At 47.3% G+C, this 18368-nt stretch overlaps 2 protein-coding genes across 6 annotated transcripts in view; both read right to left on the bottom strand.

Moving 5' to 3' along the window:
- The window catches only part of LOC127575703 (arf-GAP with Rho-GAP domain, ANK repeat and PH domain-containing protein 1-like), an 82965-nt gene extending 81714 nt beyond the window's left edge, over window positions 1-1251 (bottom strand). For both annotated transcript variants that reach the window (XM_052025681.1, XM_052025680.1), the window contains exon 1: window positions 1154-1251. In XM_052025681.1, coding sequence (XP_051881641.1) covers window positions 1154-1164 — 11 coding nt within the window. In that variant the 5' untranslated portion in view covers window positions 1165-1251. The remainder of the gene's footprint in view (window positions 1-1153) is intronic.
- A 4227-nt stretch (window positions 1252-5478) lies between these two features.
- Window positions 5479-18368, bottom strand: part of LOC127575716 (arf-GAP with Rho-GAP domain, ANK repeat and PH domain-containing protein 1-like) — a 119267-nt gene continuing 106377 nt past the window's right edge. For 3 of the 4 annotated variants that reach the window (XM_052025713.1, XM_052025715.1, XM_052025714.1), the window contains 2 exons: window positions 17317-17459; window positions 5479-5729 (listed from right to left, as the gene is read on the bottom strand). In XM_052025713.1, coding sequence (XP_051881673.1) covers window positions 5566-5729; window positions 17317-17459 — 307 coding nt within the window. In that variant the 3' untranslated portion in view covers window positions 5479-5565. Of the gene's footprint in view, window positions 5730-7568; window positions 8415-17316; window positions 17460-18368 lie in introns of those variants that run through there. The other variant, XM_052025716.1, reaches the window with a different exon arrangement.

The raw sequence follows: 18368 nt of genomic DNA, 5'->3' as shown, positions 1-18368 counted from the left end.
GGGGTACGTTTTTTTTTACTGAGAGTGTGGTGGATGCCTGGAATGCGTTGCCTGATGGGGTGGTGGAGGCAAATTCATTGGGGGCTTTTAAGAGGGGCTTGGATGGGCACATGAATGAGAGGAAAATGGAGGGACATGGGCATTCTGTAGGTAGGAGGGATTAGCTATGTCGGCACAACATTGTGGGCCGAAGGGCCTGTTCTGTGCTGTACTGTTCTATGTTCTATGACAATAAACTTGACTTGAATGACCGGGGTAGGAAGGGTCCTTGATTGTGTTGGCTGCTTTCCCGAGGCAGCGAGAGGTGGAGGCGGAGTCAATGGAGGGGAGGCTGGTTAGAAACCTATCACGTTCTACTGTCACATGGCTTCGGGTGTGATGGACGGCTGATGTTCAGGGGCACGGGAAACTGGGACTACAGGGAGGGCTCAGTGCTGTGGATGAGGCTCCGAATGAGCAGCTACTGGACTCGGATTGGATCAGGGAGTGAGCACGAGGGGTGAGCGGACCTCTCATATGCTAAAGGTAAACTCCTGACCTCACAATCTACCTCGCCACGGCCCTTGCACCTTATTGTCTGTCTGCCTGAACTGTACTTTCTCTGTAACTGTAAACTGGTAAATTGATTTATTGTCACATAATCAAAGACCCCACCCACATCAGACGTTCTCTCTTCTCCCCACTCCCATCGGGCAGAAGATACAAAAGCCTGAAAGCACGTACCACCAGGCTCAAGGACAGCTTCTATCCCGCTGTTATATTGTCCCCTAGTACGACAAGCTGGACTTTTGACCTCACAATCTACCTCGTTATGACCTTGCACCTTATTGTCTGCCTGCACTGCACTTTCTCTGTAACTGTAACACTTTATTCTGCATTCTGTCACTGTTTTCCCTTGTACTACCTCAATGTACTGATGTGATGAAATGATCTGTATGGATGGCATGCAAAACAAAGTTTTCACTGTACCTCAGTACATGTGACAATAATAAACCAATTATCCCCTCATTAATATTCACAGGGGCAGGAACATTGTCAAATCCAACTTCCCTTTTGGAGATGTAACCTCTTTGAAAACGGCATCTCCACCCAGCTGGAATGGAGATATCCCCGGAAGCCCCTTCAACAGGAGAGAATCCCAAACTGGACTTACAAGTTCTGCATCGTCTCGTAGTCATCTGTGTTGTCCTCATCGCTGAAGAACTTGCTTGGGCTCTCCCCAGCACTGTCCCCTCTCCTGTCAAACACCAACCAGAACACTTATAAAACATGCAAGCAGCATTTTTATGTGCTTTATTTTGTGTAACGTACCTTAGATTACACCCGAGACAGCCTGGGTAGGAGAGCAAGGCCATTCAGACCACGCTTCGTGGAACGATCCACCTGATACCACTTCCCGCACTTTGATCCCGGCCCAGGGAAAACTCACCTTTCCGAATTCTGTTTGAAATTTCCCCATCACCCAACCTGCCGCTCACTCTGATCTGCACCAGATTCACGGGGACGCAGGAACTAGCTTGCCAGGGACTGACCTGTGCCAAATGCGGGCAAATGGGACTAGCTCAGGTGGGAATCTTGGTCAGCATGGACCAGTTGGGCCGAAGGGCCTGTTTCCTATGATTCTATGACACTGCTACAGCCAGCTGCTGACTGTAGGTCGGAGTTGTACCTACAGTCAGGTTGAAGCACATCATTCTCCAGTTTCATGTGACACTCTGTCATACAATGCTCACTTCTTTCCTTGGAGTAACAAGCTCAAAATCCTTTCTTCTTGCACTTGCTTGGGTCTGAAACAGCCCGTTCCCCATTTGGTTCCCCAATCTACTGATCTAGGAATCAATCAACAGATTCGCAAGCACAGGGTTTGGGAGTCAACACCTCAACTCCATACTCCTGCCCAGCTCCCAATGACCTCCCACCTCTCCCTCCTTGCCTATCATGTCCATCTACCTCTGCTTTCAAAATATTCAGAGACTCTGCTCCCACTGCCCGTTGAGGAAAGGATCTCCAAAGACTTACGATCCTCCGAGACAGAGAATTTCACCTCATTTCTGCCTTAAATGGATGGGTCCTTATATTAAACAAAGACCCCTGGTTCCAGGAAACACAAGAGACTGCAGATGCTGGAACCTGGAGCAACACTGTGGGCCGAAGGGACTGTTCTGTGCTGTGTTCTCTGTGTTCTAACACTCTCACTCCCAGTCCTGATGCAGGGTTTCGACCCGAGACATCGACAATTCCATTTCCTCCCACAGACGCTGCTCGACCCGCTGAGTTCCTCCAGCAGATTGTTTGTTACCCCTAGTTCTCCGTACTGTTATTGTTTTTACCTGTACTACATCAATGCACTCTGTACTACTCAATGTAACTGCACTGTGTAATGAATTGACCTGTACGATCGGTATGCAAGACAAGTTTTTCACCGTACCTCAGTACAAGTGACAGTAAATAAACCAATACCAATACCACAAGAGGAGACTTCATCTCCACACCCACCCAGTCAAGAAACCCCCTTAGGGTCCTCCCTCCCTCTTCTCAACTCCAACGGATACAAGTCTGTCTAACCTTTCCTCATAACGCTATCTGTCCGAGCCAGTTCAATAAACCTCAGCTGATCTGCCCCAGGACTCAGCACATCCTCTGTGCCTGTTTTCTCACAGCCAATTTCTTGATCTTTCAAAAAAAAATCTGCTTTCACTTTAAATATGGTAGAGAAGTCCAGACGCATAACCTTCCTACTTTTGTATTCAATTCCCCTCAAAGAAAACAATAAACATTTTGTTATCCTTTCCTAATTACTTGCTGTACCCACATACTAGTCCTTTGCAAATCGAGCACTGAGGTACTCAGTTCCCTCTGCCTCTCAGAGCTTTGTAATCACTCGCAGTTTAGAGAATACATTCCTTTTATTCTTCCTGCTAAATGAACAATTTCCACATTATACCACGTTTATAAACATGGCCTCAACATTGTTAGTACTAATCATGCAGCACGGAAACAGGCCCTTCTGCCCAACTGGTCCTTGCCGACCAAGATGCCCATCTAACCCAGTCCCATTTGCCTGCATTTGGCCCATATCCCTCTAAACCTTTCCTATCCATGTACTGTCCAAGTACCTTTTAAATGTTGTTAATGTACCTGCCTCAACCACTTCCCCTGGCAGCTCGTTCCATATATTCACCACCCTCTGGGTGAAAAGTTGCCCCTTAGATTCCTATTAAATGTCTCCCCCCTCACCTTAAACCTATACCCTCTAGTTCTTGATTCTCCAACCCTGGGAAAAAGACTGTGCACATTCACCCTATCTATGCCCTTCATGATTTTATACCCCTCTATAAGATCACCCCTCATCCTCTTACACGCCAATGAATAAAGTCCCAACCTACTCAACCTCTCTCCATAACTCAGTCCATCAAGTCCTGGCAACATCTTTGTGAATCTCCCTGCACTCTTTCCAGCTTAATGGCATCTTTCCCGCAGCAGGGCAACCAAAACTGAACACAATATTCCAAATGCAGCCTCACTAATGTATTGCACAGCTGCAACATAACATCCCAACTTCTATACTCAATGTCCTGACTGATGAAGGCCAGTGTGCCTAATTTACATAGAACACAGAACAGCACAGCATAGGAACAGGCTCTTCAGCCGTGATGTTGTTTCAGACAAATTAAGCTAAAGACACCTAATCCCTTCTTGCCTACACCATTGTCCATATCCCTCTGATCCTTTTAAACGCCTCTATCATATCTGCTTCCACCCCCACCCCTGGCAGCTTGTTTCAGGTACCCACCACTCTGTGTGTAAATTAAACTTGCCCCGCACATCCCCTTTGAACTTCCCCACTGCTACACCACCCCCCCCACCCACCTAAAATGCATGTTCTCTAGCATTAGACATTTCGACCCTGGGAAAAAGTTACCGTGCTTATGAACTGTTTGTGATACGAGGGCTCTAGAGTCACAGGATCAGCCTAGAAGGTCACCAAGAGCATTCTAACTCTCCGTAGAGTAACCAGGCCACCAAAGGCCATTTCAGGGTGAAGTTCTCCCCGTGTCCTGTGGCCAATGTTACTCCCTCAGTCAAAGTTACTGAAACAGATTCCATGCTCATTATCACACCGAGGACCTTGCATAATTGGCTGCTATACTTCCTACACTGCACGTCAAGAGCTTCGCTGGCTTGGGAGTCACCTTGGAGATGACCCAGGGTCATGAAAGATGCAACAGAAATGCGAGTGATACATAGATACAAGAGACACCCACGTTGTGTTCCTAAAAATGGTCCGTATCACGGCTCTTCATAATGCAAAGCCTCGTTATCTACACACGCCAGTTGAATAAAATAAATCTTGTGTTTCCTTATTTACATTTCTCACATAATTTCTCAGAGATATCAGTATCTCAGATATCAGTAGTATCTACAGGAGCCACTGCTTCAAGAAGGCAACATCCATCAAAGATCCCCACCTCCGGGCCACGCCATCTTCTCGCAGCTCCCATCGGGCAGGAGGTACAGAAATCTGACGTCCCACACCACCAGGTTCAGGAACAGTTACTTCCTTTCAACCATTCGGTTCTTGAACCAACCGGCACAACCCTCAGTATAGTAACACTGTGACCACTTTGATCACTTTGCACTAAAATTGACTTTTTTTTGTTCTAATTGTGTTCTTTCTTGTAAAGTTGTGTATAATTTATGTCTTTCTTGTGCCTGTGATGCTGCTGGAAGTAAGTTTTTCATTGCACCTGTGCACAGATGTACAGTACTTCTATATATGACAATAATATCAATAATATATACAAAGAGTGCAGAAAAAATTTACCAGGATGTTGCCTGGACTTGGGGGCCTGAGTTACAAGGAGAGGTTGTGTAAACTAGGACTTTATTCCCTGGACGGTAGGAGATTGAGGGGTGACCTGATATATAAGATCATGAGGGGCATAGATATGGGAAAGCACACAGTCTTTTTCCCAGGGAGGGGGTGCTAAAAACAAGAGGGCATAGGTTTAAGATCAGAGGCGAGAAATTTAAAAGGGACATCAGGGGCAGCTTCTTCACGCAAAGGGTGGTGCGTATTTGGAATGAGCTGCCAGGAATAGTGGTTGAGGCGGGCACATCAGCAACATTTAGAAGCCATTTAGATAAGTCCATGGATAGGAGAGGTTTAGAGGGCTATGGGCCAAACGTGGGCAGATGGGACCAGCTCACTGGGCAACACAGTCGGCGTGGACGAGTTGGGCCGAAGGGCCTGTTTCCGCGCTGTATGCCCCTATAACTCTAATAAACTTGACTTTGACTCAAATTTTTGGGGAGTGATTTGTAAATTCTGGAAGGGCAAATTTCCATAACCTGAACGACCACATCGGGTGGGAGGGGTTGTTGCCTCTAATTTCCACAGCGGGAATTTCATGGCCCCATCCAACACACCCACCATCTTCCAGCTTCCCCACTGGAAGCTCCGGTGTTAGCCTGGATTCCCTGCGACCACTGACCAAGACCAGGAGTGTGGGACATTTCCACAAGGGAGCTACGCACACAGGCTCCCCATCCACACTGTCCACGCTACCCCCCCGCCCCCAGGAGGAAGTGGGGGAGTAACAAGAGGGGGGATCTCACCGAGAAGGGGCTCTGACAGGACCCGTCCTTGTCGTTCATCTCAGCGAGGACGTCCAAGTTGTCATCCAGGGATCTCTCCTCATATCCCGCACGGACCAACGGAGAGGTGTCTGTCACAGGAGGAAAAGCGGCTGTGGTTAAATACGGAGACACAAGAGACTGGTCCAACCACGTGGACACCACGGCCAAGAAAGCTCACCAGCGCCTCGGCTTCCTCAGGAGGCTAAACAAATTCGGCATGACCCCTCTGAGCCTCACCAATTTTTAATCGATGCACCATAGAAAGCATCCTATCCGGATGCATCGCGGCTTGGTACGGCAACTGCTCTGCCTGGGGCCACAAGAAACTGCAGAGAGCTCAGCACCTCATAGAAACCAGCGTCCCCTCCATGGACTCTGTCTACACTCCTCACTGCCTCGGTAAAGCAACCAGCATAATCAAAGACCCCACCCACCCCGGACGTTCTCTCTTCTCCCCCTCCCATTGGGCAGAAGATACAAAAGCCTGAAAGCACATACCACCAGGCTCAAGGACAGCTTCTATCCCGCTGTTATAGGAATATTGAATGGTTCCCTAGTACAATAAAATGGACTCTTGACCTCACAATCTACCTCGTTGTGACCTTGCACCTTATTGTCTGCCTGCACTGCACTTTCTCTGTAACTGTAACACTTTATTCTGCATTCTGTTAGTTTTCCCTTGTACTACCTCAATGTACTGATGTGATGAAGTGATCTGTATGGGTGGCATGCAGAACAAAGTTTTCACTGTACCTTGGTACATGTGACAATAATAAACCAATTTACCACAGGTACTGAAATCTGGAGCATCATACAAAATTCTGGAGGAACTCAGTGAGTTAAGGAGCATCTGTGGAGGGAAGTGGACAGTCGACGTTTCGGGTCAAGACCCTTCATCTGGACCCTTCTCCTTGTCTCCAGCTGGGACATCTGACTGGACTAGGGACATTGTCTTGTGTTGCTTATCCCTCTGATGGACCAGGGAGCGGATTATGACAAAACCGCTGCAGAACCTGATCAGAATTGGCTGTTCCCTACTCCTGCCTTGCCAGTCTAGGGGTTTGCATTCTTCCTGACTCTGAAGTCACCCGGAAGGGTCAGTTTGCCTCCCTCTGGGATGTGGCCCAGGGTTTCTTCAAGGTCCTCGTCAGCCTTGTCCATTGCTTCCAGGGAGCAATCCAGAATCAGAATCAGGTTTATTATCACCAATGTGTCATGAAATGTGTTGTTTTGCAACAGCAGTACAGTGTAAGACATAAAAATTACTCTAAGTTACAAAAATAAATAAACAGTACAAAAAAGGAATAACGAGGTGGTGTTCATGGACTGTTCAGAAATCTGATGTCGGAGGGGAAGAAGCTGTTCCTGAATTGTTGAGTGTGGGTCTTCAGGCTCCTGTACCTCCTCCCTGATGGTGGTAACGTGAAGAGGGCATGTCTCAAGTGGTGAGGGTCTTTAGTGATGGATGCCACTTTCTTGAGGCACCGCCTCTTGAAGATGTCCTCGATGGTGGGGAGGGTTGTGCCCGTGATGGAGCTGGCTGAGTCTACAACCCTCTGCAGTCTCTTGCGATCCTGTGCATTGGAGCCTCCATACCAGGCAGTGATGCAACCAGTCAGAATGCTCTCCACCGTACATCTGTAGAAGTTTCAAGAGTCTTTGATGACATACCGAATCTCCTCAAACTCCTGACAAGGTAGAGCCACTGGCATGCCTTTTTCACGATTGCATCAATGTGTTGGGCCCAGGATAGATCCTCTGAGATGTTGACACTCAGGAACTTGAAGCTGCTCACCCTTTCCACCACTGACCCCTCAGTGAGGACTGGTGTGTGTTCTCCCGACTTCCCCTTCCTGAAGTCCACAATCAATCCCTTGGTCTCGCTGACGTTGAGTGCGAGGTTGTTGTTGTGACACCACTCAACCAGCTGATTTATCTCAATTCTGTACACCTCCTCATCGGCATCTGAGATTCTGCCAACAACAGGGGTGTCATCGGCGAATTTATAGATGGCATTTGAGCTGTGCCTAGCCACACAGTCATAAGTGTAGAGAGAGTAGAGCAGTGGGTTAAGCACACATCCTTGAGGTACGCCTGTGTTGATTGTTAGCGAGGAGATGTTACTACTGATCCACACTGACTGTGGTCTCCCGATAAGGAAGTCAAAGATCCAGTTGCAAAGGGAGGTACAGAGGACCAGGTTTTGAAGCTTGTTGCTCAGAACTGAGGGGATGATGGTGTTGAACGCCGAGCCGTAATCGATAAACAGCAGCCTGACGTATGTTTTGCTGTTGTCTGGGTGCTCCAAAGCCAAGTGTAGAGCCAGTGAGATTGCGTCCGCTGTAGACCAGTTGTGACGGTAGGCAAATTGCAGCGGGTCCAGGTCCTTGCTCAGGCAGGAGTTCATTCTGGCCGTGGGCACAGATATCTTGGCTCCATATTCGAGTGAGCCAAAGGGTGTTGGGGCACTCACTCGACCCACAGAAGAAGTCACTGACCAGCTCGTACGTGATGTGAAGCCCACCCACAAAGACGTTGGTTCCTCTTCCAGGAGAAACTGCACCCACCACCCTGTACTTTGAGCCAGCACCTCCTCCACGTCAAACCTCAACATCAGAGCGTCCGAGTTCCCGAGTCACGACAGCAAAGTAGTCATAATCATAGATATTCAGAGTTGTACAGCACAGAGACAGGCCCTTCGGCCCACCACGTCCATGCCGACCTTTTTGTCCATCTCCACTAATCCCATTTGCCCGCATTAGGACCGTATCCTTCTATAAGATACGATAAGATTTCTTTATTAGTCACATGTACATTGAAACACACAGTGAAATACATCTTTTGCGTAGAGTGTTCTGGGGGCAGCCCGCAAGTGTCACCACACTTCCGGCGCCAACATAGCATGCCCACAACTTCCTAACCCGTACATCTTTGGAATGTGGGAGGAAACCGGAGCACCCGAAGGAAACCCATGCAGACACGGGGAGAACGTACAAACTCCTTGCAGACAGCGGCCAGATTTGAACCGGGTTGCTGGCGCTGTAATAGCATTACACTAACCGCTACACTACCGTGCCTTGCCTATTTATTGGAATTGGAACTGGTTTATTTTTGTCACATGTATTGAGCTAGAGTGCAAAACTTGTCTTGCATACCGTTCGTACAGATCAATTCATTACACAGTGCATTGAGGTAGTACAGGGTAAAAACAATAACAGAATGCAGAGTAAAGTGTCACAGCTACAGAGAAAGTGCACTGCAGGCAGATAATAAGGTGCAAGGTCATAACGAGGTAGGTTGTGAGGTCAAGAGTCCACCTTACCGAATCTTATTTCTGTGTCTGTCTAAATGCCTCTTAAACATAGTGATCACATCCGATTGCACAACTTCCTCTGGCAGTGCGTTCCAGATATCAACCCACTCTCTGTGTAAAAAAACACTTTCCCCCCCCAATCCCCTTTAAATCTCCTCCCTCTCACCTTAAACATGTGCCCTCTTGTTCTTGATACCCCACCCTGGGAAATAGATTATGGCCATCTACTGACTCCCCTTATGGCTCTTATAGTTGTATCCACCTCTCTCAGGTCCCCCCTCAGCCCCCTTCGCTCCAGAGAAAACAAGCCCAGCCTGTCCAATCTCTCCCCATAACCAAAGTCCTCCAATCCAGGCAACATCCTGGTGAATCTCCTCTGCACTCTCTCCAGCGCAAACACATCCTTCCTATAGTGTGGTGACCACAACTGCACACAGAGGTGCAGTCCAACCAATGTTTTGTAAAGGTGCAACATAATGTCCCAGCTCTTATATTCTATGAAGAGAAGTATGGAGCCTTCTTCACCACTCCACCCACCTGTGTTGCAACTTTCAGGGAGATGGCATGAGGTCTGTCACTGTTTGGATTGTCCATAATAGTTTGGGACTCCCCTACCTTGGGGAAAAGACTGTGCACACTCACTCTATCTATGCCCCGCAGCCTCCTACACTCCAAGGAAAAAAGTCCCAGCGTCTCATTATACCCGAAGCACTCCAGTCCCAGTAACGTCCTCGTAAATCCTTTTGCACCCTCTCCAGTTTAATGATCTCCTCTCATTCTCCTAATCTCAGTTACAGAGAAAGTGCAGTGCAGGTAGACAGTAAGATGCAAGGTCATAACAAGGTAGAGTTATAGAGCACTACAACACAGAAACAGGCCCTTCAGCCCATCTAGTCTATGCCAACCTGATCTTCTGCCCAGTCCCATCTACCTGCACCTGGACCATATCCCTCCAAACCCCTCCCATCCATGTACCTATCCAAACCTCTCTTAAATGTTACAATTGAACCCACATCCACCACTTGCGCTGGCAGCTCGTTCCACACTCGCACCACCCTCTGAGTGAAGAAGTTCCCCCTCAGATTCCCCTTAAATATTTCACCTTTCACCCTAAACCTATGACCTCTAGTTCTAGTTTCACCCAACCTGAGGGGAAAAAGCCTGCGTGCATTCACCCTATCTATACCCCTCATAATTTTGTATACTTCTGTAAGATCTCCCCTCATTCTCCTGCACTCCAGGGAATAAAGTCCTAACCTATTCAACCTTTCCCTGCAACTCAGGTCCTCAAGTCCCAGCAACATCCATGTAAATTTTCTCTGCACTCTTTCAAGCTTATTGATATCTTTCCTGTAGGTAGGTGACCAGAACTGCACACAATACTCCAAATTCAGCCTTACCAACATGTAAAATTTCAACAAAACATCCCAACTCCTGTACTCAGTGCCCTGATTGATGAAGGCCAATGTGCCAAAAGCTCTCTTTACGACCCTATCTACCTGTGACGCCACTTTCAAGGAATTACGGATCTGTATTCCCAGATCCCTTTGTTCTACCACACACCTCAGAGCCCTACCATTCACTGTGACAGTCTTACCCTGGTTCGTCCGCCCAAAGTGCATCACCTCACACTTGTCTGCATTAAATTCCATCTGCCACTTTTCAGCCCATTTTCCCAGCTGGTCCAGATCACTTTGCAAGCTTTGATAGCCTTCCTCGCTGTCCACTACGCCCCCAATCTTGGAGTCATCTGCAAATTTGCTGATCCAGTTTACCACATTATCATCTACATCATTAATATAGATGATAAACAACAACAGACCCAGCACCAATCCCTGCCTCACACCACTAGTCACAGGCCTCCAGTCAGAGAGACAACCATCTACGACCACTCTCTGGCTTCTCCCACTAAGCGAATGTTGAATCCAGTTGGCTACTTCATCCTGAATGCCAAGCGACTTAACCTTCTGGAGTAGCCTCCAGATTGTGAGGTCAAGAGTCCACCTCGTACTAGGGGACCGTTCAATAGTTTTATAACAGCGGGATAGAAGCTGTCCTTGAGCCTGGTGGTGCATGCTCTAGCTCCCAGTCCTTTCAATCCCTCCTCATACAGCAAACTCACCATCCCAGGAGCCAGTCTGGTGGATCTTCACTCCCTGCACCGCATGTGCGTCCTTTCCAAGGAAACCAATACTCCAGCAGTGATCTCACCAAGTCCCTGTACAATTTCACTAAGACTTTCTTAATCCAGTATTCACACCTGCTTGTAACAAAGACAAACGCACCATGTGCCCTCCTAGTCAGTTGTTGTACCTTCATCTTGGCCTTCAGAAAGAGTGAAGAAGATTTACAAGCATGCTGCCAGGACTCGAGGGCCTGAGTTACAGGGAGAGGTTGGCCAGGCTAGGACTTTATTCCTTGGAGAGTCGGAAAATGAGGGGTAATCTCATGAAGGTTTATAAAATCATGAGGGGCATATATCAGATGGATGGTAGATCTTTTCCCCAGGGTAGGGGAGTCCAGAACTAGGGGGCATAGGTTTAGGGTGAGAGGGGAAAGATTTAAAAGGGACCTGAGGGGCAACTTTTTCATGCAGAGGGTGGTGAGTGTGTGGAACGAGCTGCCAGAGGAAGTGGGTGAGGCAGGTACAGCAGTGTCACTTAAGAAGCAATTGGATAGGTACATGGAGGGGCGGGGCTTGGAGGGACATAGGCCGAATGCAGGAAATTGGGACTAGTTGGGTGGGCACCGTGGTCGGCATGGACTGGTTGCGCCGAAGGGCCTGTATCCGTGCTATATTGATCTACGACTCTACCCAATCTCTCCCCAGTTAACAAACATTCTTTCCTTCCTGTCTTGCACATTATGGCCGCATTATGTTCCATCCACCACATTCTTGCCCACTCACTCAGCTTGTCCATCTCCTCCCGAAGCCCCCTCCCTACTCACAATCCCACCCAGAGTATCATCCACAAACTTGGAAACATGACAATTGGTCCTTCAGCCAGATCAGTGACATATGGTGAATGGCTGGGCCCTAGCACCGATCCCCGTCATACCCCACTCGTCAGCCTGATGACCTAAGGAGGAACCATTTAGTCCTACCCTTTGCTTTCTGCCCAATAACCAAATCTAAATCCAGGTCAGTCCGTTACCCATAATTTGCATTCATTCCAAGAGGACTAGAATATAAAAGCAAGGATGTACTGCTGAGGCTTTATAGGCGTTGGTCAGAACGCATTTGGAATATTGTGAGTAATTTTGGGCCCTGTATCTAAGGAAAGAAGTGGTGGCCTTGGAGAGGGTCCAGAGGAGGTTCACAAGAACGATCCTGAGAATGAAAGGGTTAATGTATGAGGAGGAGCGCGAGGGATAGTGTCACAGCTGCAGAAAGGGAGGAGGTCCTGGAGGGATTGTCCACTGAGTCAGTGTGGGTGGAGGTCAGAAACAGGAAGGGAGTGATCACTCCATTGGGAGTATTCTACAGACCCTCCAATAGCAGCAGAGACACTGAGGAGCAGATCAGGAAGCCGATTTTGGAAAGATGCAAAAATAACAGGGTTGTTGTCATGGGTGATTTCAACTTCCCTAATATTGATTGGCACCTCCTTAGTGTAAAGGGGATAGATGGGGCAGAGTTTGTTTGGTGTGTCCAGGAAGGATTCCTGACACAGTATGTGGACAGGCCGACTAGAAAGGCCATTCTGGACCTGGTACCAGGCAATGAGCCTGATCAGGTTTCAGATCTCTCGGTGAAAGAGCATTTTGGAGACAGTGACCATAACTCCTTGACCTTTACCATAGCCTTGGAGAGGGATAGGAACAGACAATATGGGAAAGTATTTAATTGGGGGAGGGGGAATCATGATGCTATTAAGCAGGAACTTGGGAGCGTAAACTGGGAACAGATGTTCTTAGGGAAGTGCACAGCGGAAATGTGGAGGTTGTTTAGGGAGTACTTGCATGGGGTTCTAAATAGGTTTGACCCATTGAGACAGGGTAAGGATGGTAGAGTGAAGGAACTGTGGTTGACAAGAGATGTAGAATATCTTGTCAAGAGGAAGAAGCTTACCTGAGGTTTAGAAAGCACGGATGAGACAGGGCTCTGGAGAGTTACAAGGTAGCCAGTAGGGAGCTCAAGAATGGTCTTGGCAGAGCAAGAAAGGGGCATGAGAAGGACTTGGAAAGTAGGATTAAGGAAACCCCCAAGGCGTTCTACTCGTATGTGAAGAATAGGAGGATGACTAGAGTGAGGGATAAAAGAGGAAACATGTGCCTGGAGTCGGAAGAGGTAGGGGAGGTCCTTAATGAATACTTTGCTTCAGTATTCACCAGAGAGAGAGAGACCTTAACGTTTGTGAGGATGGCGTACAACAGACTGATACACTCGGGCATGTTGACATGAGGAAAGAGGGTGTGCTGGAACTTTTGAAAAACATTAGGATAGATAAGTCACTGGGGCCAGATGGGATATATCCAAGGAAGATATATACAGGAAGTGAGGGAAGAGATCACTGCGCCTACGGCAATGATCTTTGTGTCCTCGACAGGAGTAGCGCCAGATGATTGGAGGGTGGCAAATGTTGTTCCTATGTTTAAGAAAGGGAGTAGGGATAACTCTGGGAATTATAGACCAGTGAGTCTTACTTCAGTAGTGGGCAAATTACTGGAGAAGATTCTTAGAGACAAGATTTACGAGCATTTGGAGAAGCAGAGGCTGATTAGGGACAGTCAGCATGCCTTTGTGAGGGGTAGGTCGTGCCTCACAAGCCTGATTGAATTCTTTGAGGATGTGAAACAGCATGTTGAAGGTAGAGCAGTGGATGTAGTGCACATGGATTTTAGCAAGGCATTTGATAAAGTTCATTCAGAAAGTCAGGAGGAATGGGATCCAGGGTAACTTGGCAGTGTAGATTCAGAATTGGCTCACTCATAAAAGACAGAGGATGGTGGTAGATGGAACGTACTCTGACTAGAGGTCGGTGACCAGTGGTGTTCCTCAGGGATCTGTTCTGGGACCCCTGCTCTTTGTGATTTTTATAAATGACTTGGATGAGGATGTGGAAGGATGTGTTAGTAAGTTTGCAGGTGACATGAAGGTTGGTGGTGTTGTGGATGGTGTAGAAGGTTGCTGTAGATTACAACGGGATATTGATAGGATGCAAAGCTGGGCTGAGAAGAGGCAGATGGCGTTCAACACGGATAAGTGTGAAGTGACACACTTCAGGAGAGTGAATTTGCAGGCAGAACATAAGATAAGTGTGTTAACTGCTAAGAGGGATCTTGGGGTCCACGTCCATAGATCCCTCAGGGTTGCCGTGCAGGTTGATAGGGTGGTTAAGAAGGCGTATGGAGTGTTGGCCTTCATTAGTCGGGGGATTGAGTTCAAGAGCCACGAGGTGATGTTGCAGCTCTATAAAACTCTGGTCAGACCACACTTGGAGTATTGTGTTAAATTCTGGTCGTCTCATTATAGGAAGGATGTGGAAGCTTTAGAGAAGGTGCAGAGGAGATTTACCAGGATGCTGCCTGGATTGGAGAGCATGACTTATGAGGATAGGTCGAGCGAGCTAGGGCTTTTCTCTTTGGAGAGGAGGAGGATGAGAGGTGAGTTGACAGAGGTGTACAAGATGATAAGGGGCATAGATCGAGTCGACTTTTTCCCAGGGCGACAATGGCTAACATGAGGGGACATAATTTTAAGGTGATTGGAGGAAGGTATAAGGGGGATGTCAGAGGTAAGTTTTTTACACAGAGAGTGGTGGGTGCATGGAACACACTGCCGGCAGAGGTTGTGGGGGCAGATACATTAGGGACACTTAAGAGACTCTTAGATAGGCACATGAATGATAGAGAAATGGGGGGCTTTGTGGGAGGGAAGGGTTAGATAGATCTTAGAGCAGGATAAAATGTCGGCACAATATCGTGGGCCGAAGAGCCTGTACTGTGCTCTAGTGTTCTATGTTCTATGTCGATATCTCTGGGCCTGTACAGGTTGGAGTTCAGTAGGATGAGGGAGGGGAAACTCTGAAAACTACCGGATACTGAAAGGCCTGGATAGAGTGGACGTGGGGAGGACGTTTCCATCAGTGGGAGAGTCCGGGATCTGAGGGCACAGCCTCAGAATAAAGAGACGTCCCTTTAGAACTGAGATGAGGAGGCTGATGAATCTGTGGAATTCGTTCTCACAGAGGGCTGTGGAGGCCAAGTCATTGGGTGTATTTAAGGCAGAGATTGACAGGTTCTTGATTGGTAAGGGGGTTAAAGGTTACAGGGAGAAGGCGGGGAATGGTGTTGAAAAATTCAGCCATGATTGAATGGCGGAGCAAATGCGATGGGCCGAATGGCTCAATTTTGCTCCTGTATCTTATGGTTTCATGGTCTAATCCCATGTGCTCTGACGTCCTGTGTGGGCCTTCATCAAATGTCTTCTGAAAATCGATCACACCGTATCCACCTCCTTTCTATTCTACTGATCACATCCTCAAAGAATTCCAGCACACTTGTCAAACCTGATTTTCTTTTCATAAATCCATGCTGGTTCTGCTCAATCCCACTGTACTTTTCAAGCTGTTCTTTCATTACAACCTCCATCAGAGATTGCACATTTTCCCCACCACTGACGTCAGGCTAACAGGTGTATAGTTCCCCATTTTCTCTGCCCCTCCTAAGTAGTGGGGTCAAACTTTCCACCCTCCAATCCACAGGAACAACTTCAGATACTGGGGATAACGATATGTAGACCATCCACAATCTCCTTTCTCCAAGTCTGGGATGTGAATGGTTGCGATGTATCAGTTTTCAGACAGATTAACCTTTCGAATAGAAAGTCTTTACTCATACTAATTTCTTTCACTTCCCCATTTGCACCAGCTTCTTGGTTCTCCAATATCACTGGGAGTTTTTGTTTAGGAACAGTTCCTGGATCTACAGAACCTTGGAAGGTGTTAGTCAGAGAATTCACCTCCTCCAAAACTCTGGGATGCCTAACATCGGGTCCTTGGGACTTATCAGCTTTCAAACACTCCGACATCTCTTGTGTTATTTTCCAATTAATACTTGGTTCCTTCAGGTCCTCAGTCCAACCCAGAATCCTGATTCTATAACACATTCAACAGATTTAATGTGTCTTCTTCCATAAAGACAGACACAAAGAAATTGTTTATATCCCTCAATACGTCCTTACACTCCAGTATAAATTCCCGTCTCTGCCTATAAGACACCTATATTCACTAGTCCTTACTTACATCGTCATAGAGCCATACAGCACAGAAAAAGACCCTTCAGCCCAACTCGCCCATGCTAACCACGCTGGTCTTAGCTAGTCTCACTTGCCCAAGTTTGGCCCACATCCCTCTAAAACTTTTCTTGTTTTTTTTATTCTTATTGTGTTCTTTCTTTTCTACTTTTTGTATAATTTATGAATAACGTGTTTAATTTATTTTTTTCTTTTAAATGTGGTGTCTCTAATGCAATGTGCCTGTGATGCTGCTGTAAACAAGTTTTTCATTGCACCTGTGCACACATGGACTTGTGCATCTGACAATAAACTCGACTTGACTTGACTGTCCATGTTCCTGTCTAAATGTCCTTTAAACATTATAATTGCACCCACTTCCTCTGGCAGCTTGTTCTGTATACGCACCACCCTCTGTGTGGAAAAACTTGCCCACCTGGTCCCCTTTAACCCTTTCCCCTCTCATCTTAAACCTACGCCCTCTAGTTTTACCTGTACAAGCTCTTGTGGTCCAGCATTTGCAACGGTGCTAATGGGTTAGAACACAGAACAACACAGCACAGGAACAGGCCCTTCAGCCCACCATGTCTGTGCTGAACACGATGCCGAATGAAACTAATCCTTTCTGCCTGCACGTGATCCAGATCCCTCCATTCCCTGCATATTAGAACATAGAACAGTACAGCACAGGACAGGCCCTTCGGCCCACAATGTTGTGCTAAACTAATTAAACCAACAACTCCTAATTAATCTAGTCCCTCTTCCCTGCACATTGATCATATTCTCTGCATATTCATGTATCTATCTAAGAGTCTCTTAAACACTTCTATGCTCTGTGCCTCCAACACCAACCCTGGCAGCACATTCCAGGCACCCACCACTCTCTGTGTAAAATACTTGCCCCGCACATCTCCTTTCAACTTTCCCCCCCTCACCTTATATTGCGTGTCCTCTAGTATCTGATATTTCTACCCTGGGGGACAAAAGATTCTGACTGTCTGCCCTATCTATGCTTCTCGTCATTTTCTAAACTCATAAACTTCTATTAGGTCTAACACTTGGTTAAGGGTCATTGAGGTTAACCCCTGCATCTCCACACACAGGGAATGAGCGAGGCTGTACTTACTCTGTTTCAGCAGGGCAAAGGGATGTTTTGGGGGAGGGTTGAGGCCACTCTGAGGCTGCAGCGAGAGTTTGGTCCGTGGTACGAGCAGTGGAGGGGTCTGACGTCGTGCCTTGAGATCATCCAAGTACACTTTAGGTGTGGTGCTAAAAGTTAGAATAAAAGGACAAAGTTATAATGAGGGAAGAAAGGCAGCGATTCAACAGAAACCCTAAATGTTGCAACTGGGAATCAACTCCTGAAGACAGTAATTGCTAAATGCAAACATCCCATCTCACTCCCAAGGAAGCGATGTTCCACATCCCAGAAAGGGACCTAGGAGTACAAGTACATGGTTCGCTGAAAGTGGCGTCACAGGTAAACAGGGTGGTGAAGAAGGTGTTTGGCATGCCAGCCTCCATCAGTCAGGGCACTGAGTATAGAAGTTGGGACGTTATGGTGCGGTTGTACACGATGTTGGTGAGGCCACATTTGGAATATTGTGTTCAGTTTTGGTCACCCTGCTATAGGAAAGATGCCATTAAGCTGGAAAGAGTGCAGAGGAGACTTACGAGGATGTTGCCGGGACTCGAGGGACTGAGTTATGGAGAAAGTTTGAGCAGACTAGGACTTTATTCCTTGAAACATTAGAGACTGTAGGGTGACCTTATAGAGGTGTATAAAATCATAGATAGGGTCAATGCACACAGTCTTTTTCCCAGTGCTGAGGAATCAAGAACTAGAGTGAATAGGTTTAAGGTGAGAGGGGAGAGATTTAATAGGGACCTGAGGGGCAACTTTTCACCCAGAGGGTGGCCCATATATGGAACGAGCTGCCAGAGGAAGTGGTTGAGGCAGGTACATTAACATTTAATAGACAGTTGGGAAGGTACATGGATAGGAAAGGTTTAGAGGGATATGGGCCAAACGTGGGCAAATGGGACTAGCTTAGATGGGCATCTTGGTCAGCATGGACCAGTTGGGCCAAAGGGCCTGTTTCCATGCTTTATGACTCTATTACTCCCAGGGCAGGGACAGACTTGGACACAGAGTGAATGTCTCTGCACTGTCTTGAT

The sequence above is a fragment of the Pristis pectinata genome, chromosome 11, assembly GCF_009764475.1.
Source record: "Pristis pectinata isolate sPriPec2 chromosome 11, sPriPec2.1.pri, whole genome shotgun sequence".
NCBI lineage: Eukaryota > Metazoa > Chordata > Chondrichthyes > Rhinopristiformes > Pristidae > Pristis > Pristis pectinata.
This window is presented reverse-complemented; position numbering and strand designations above follow the sequence as displayed.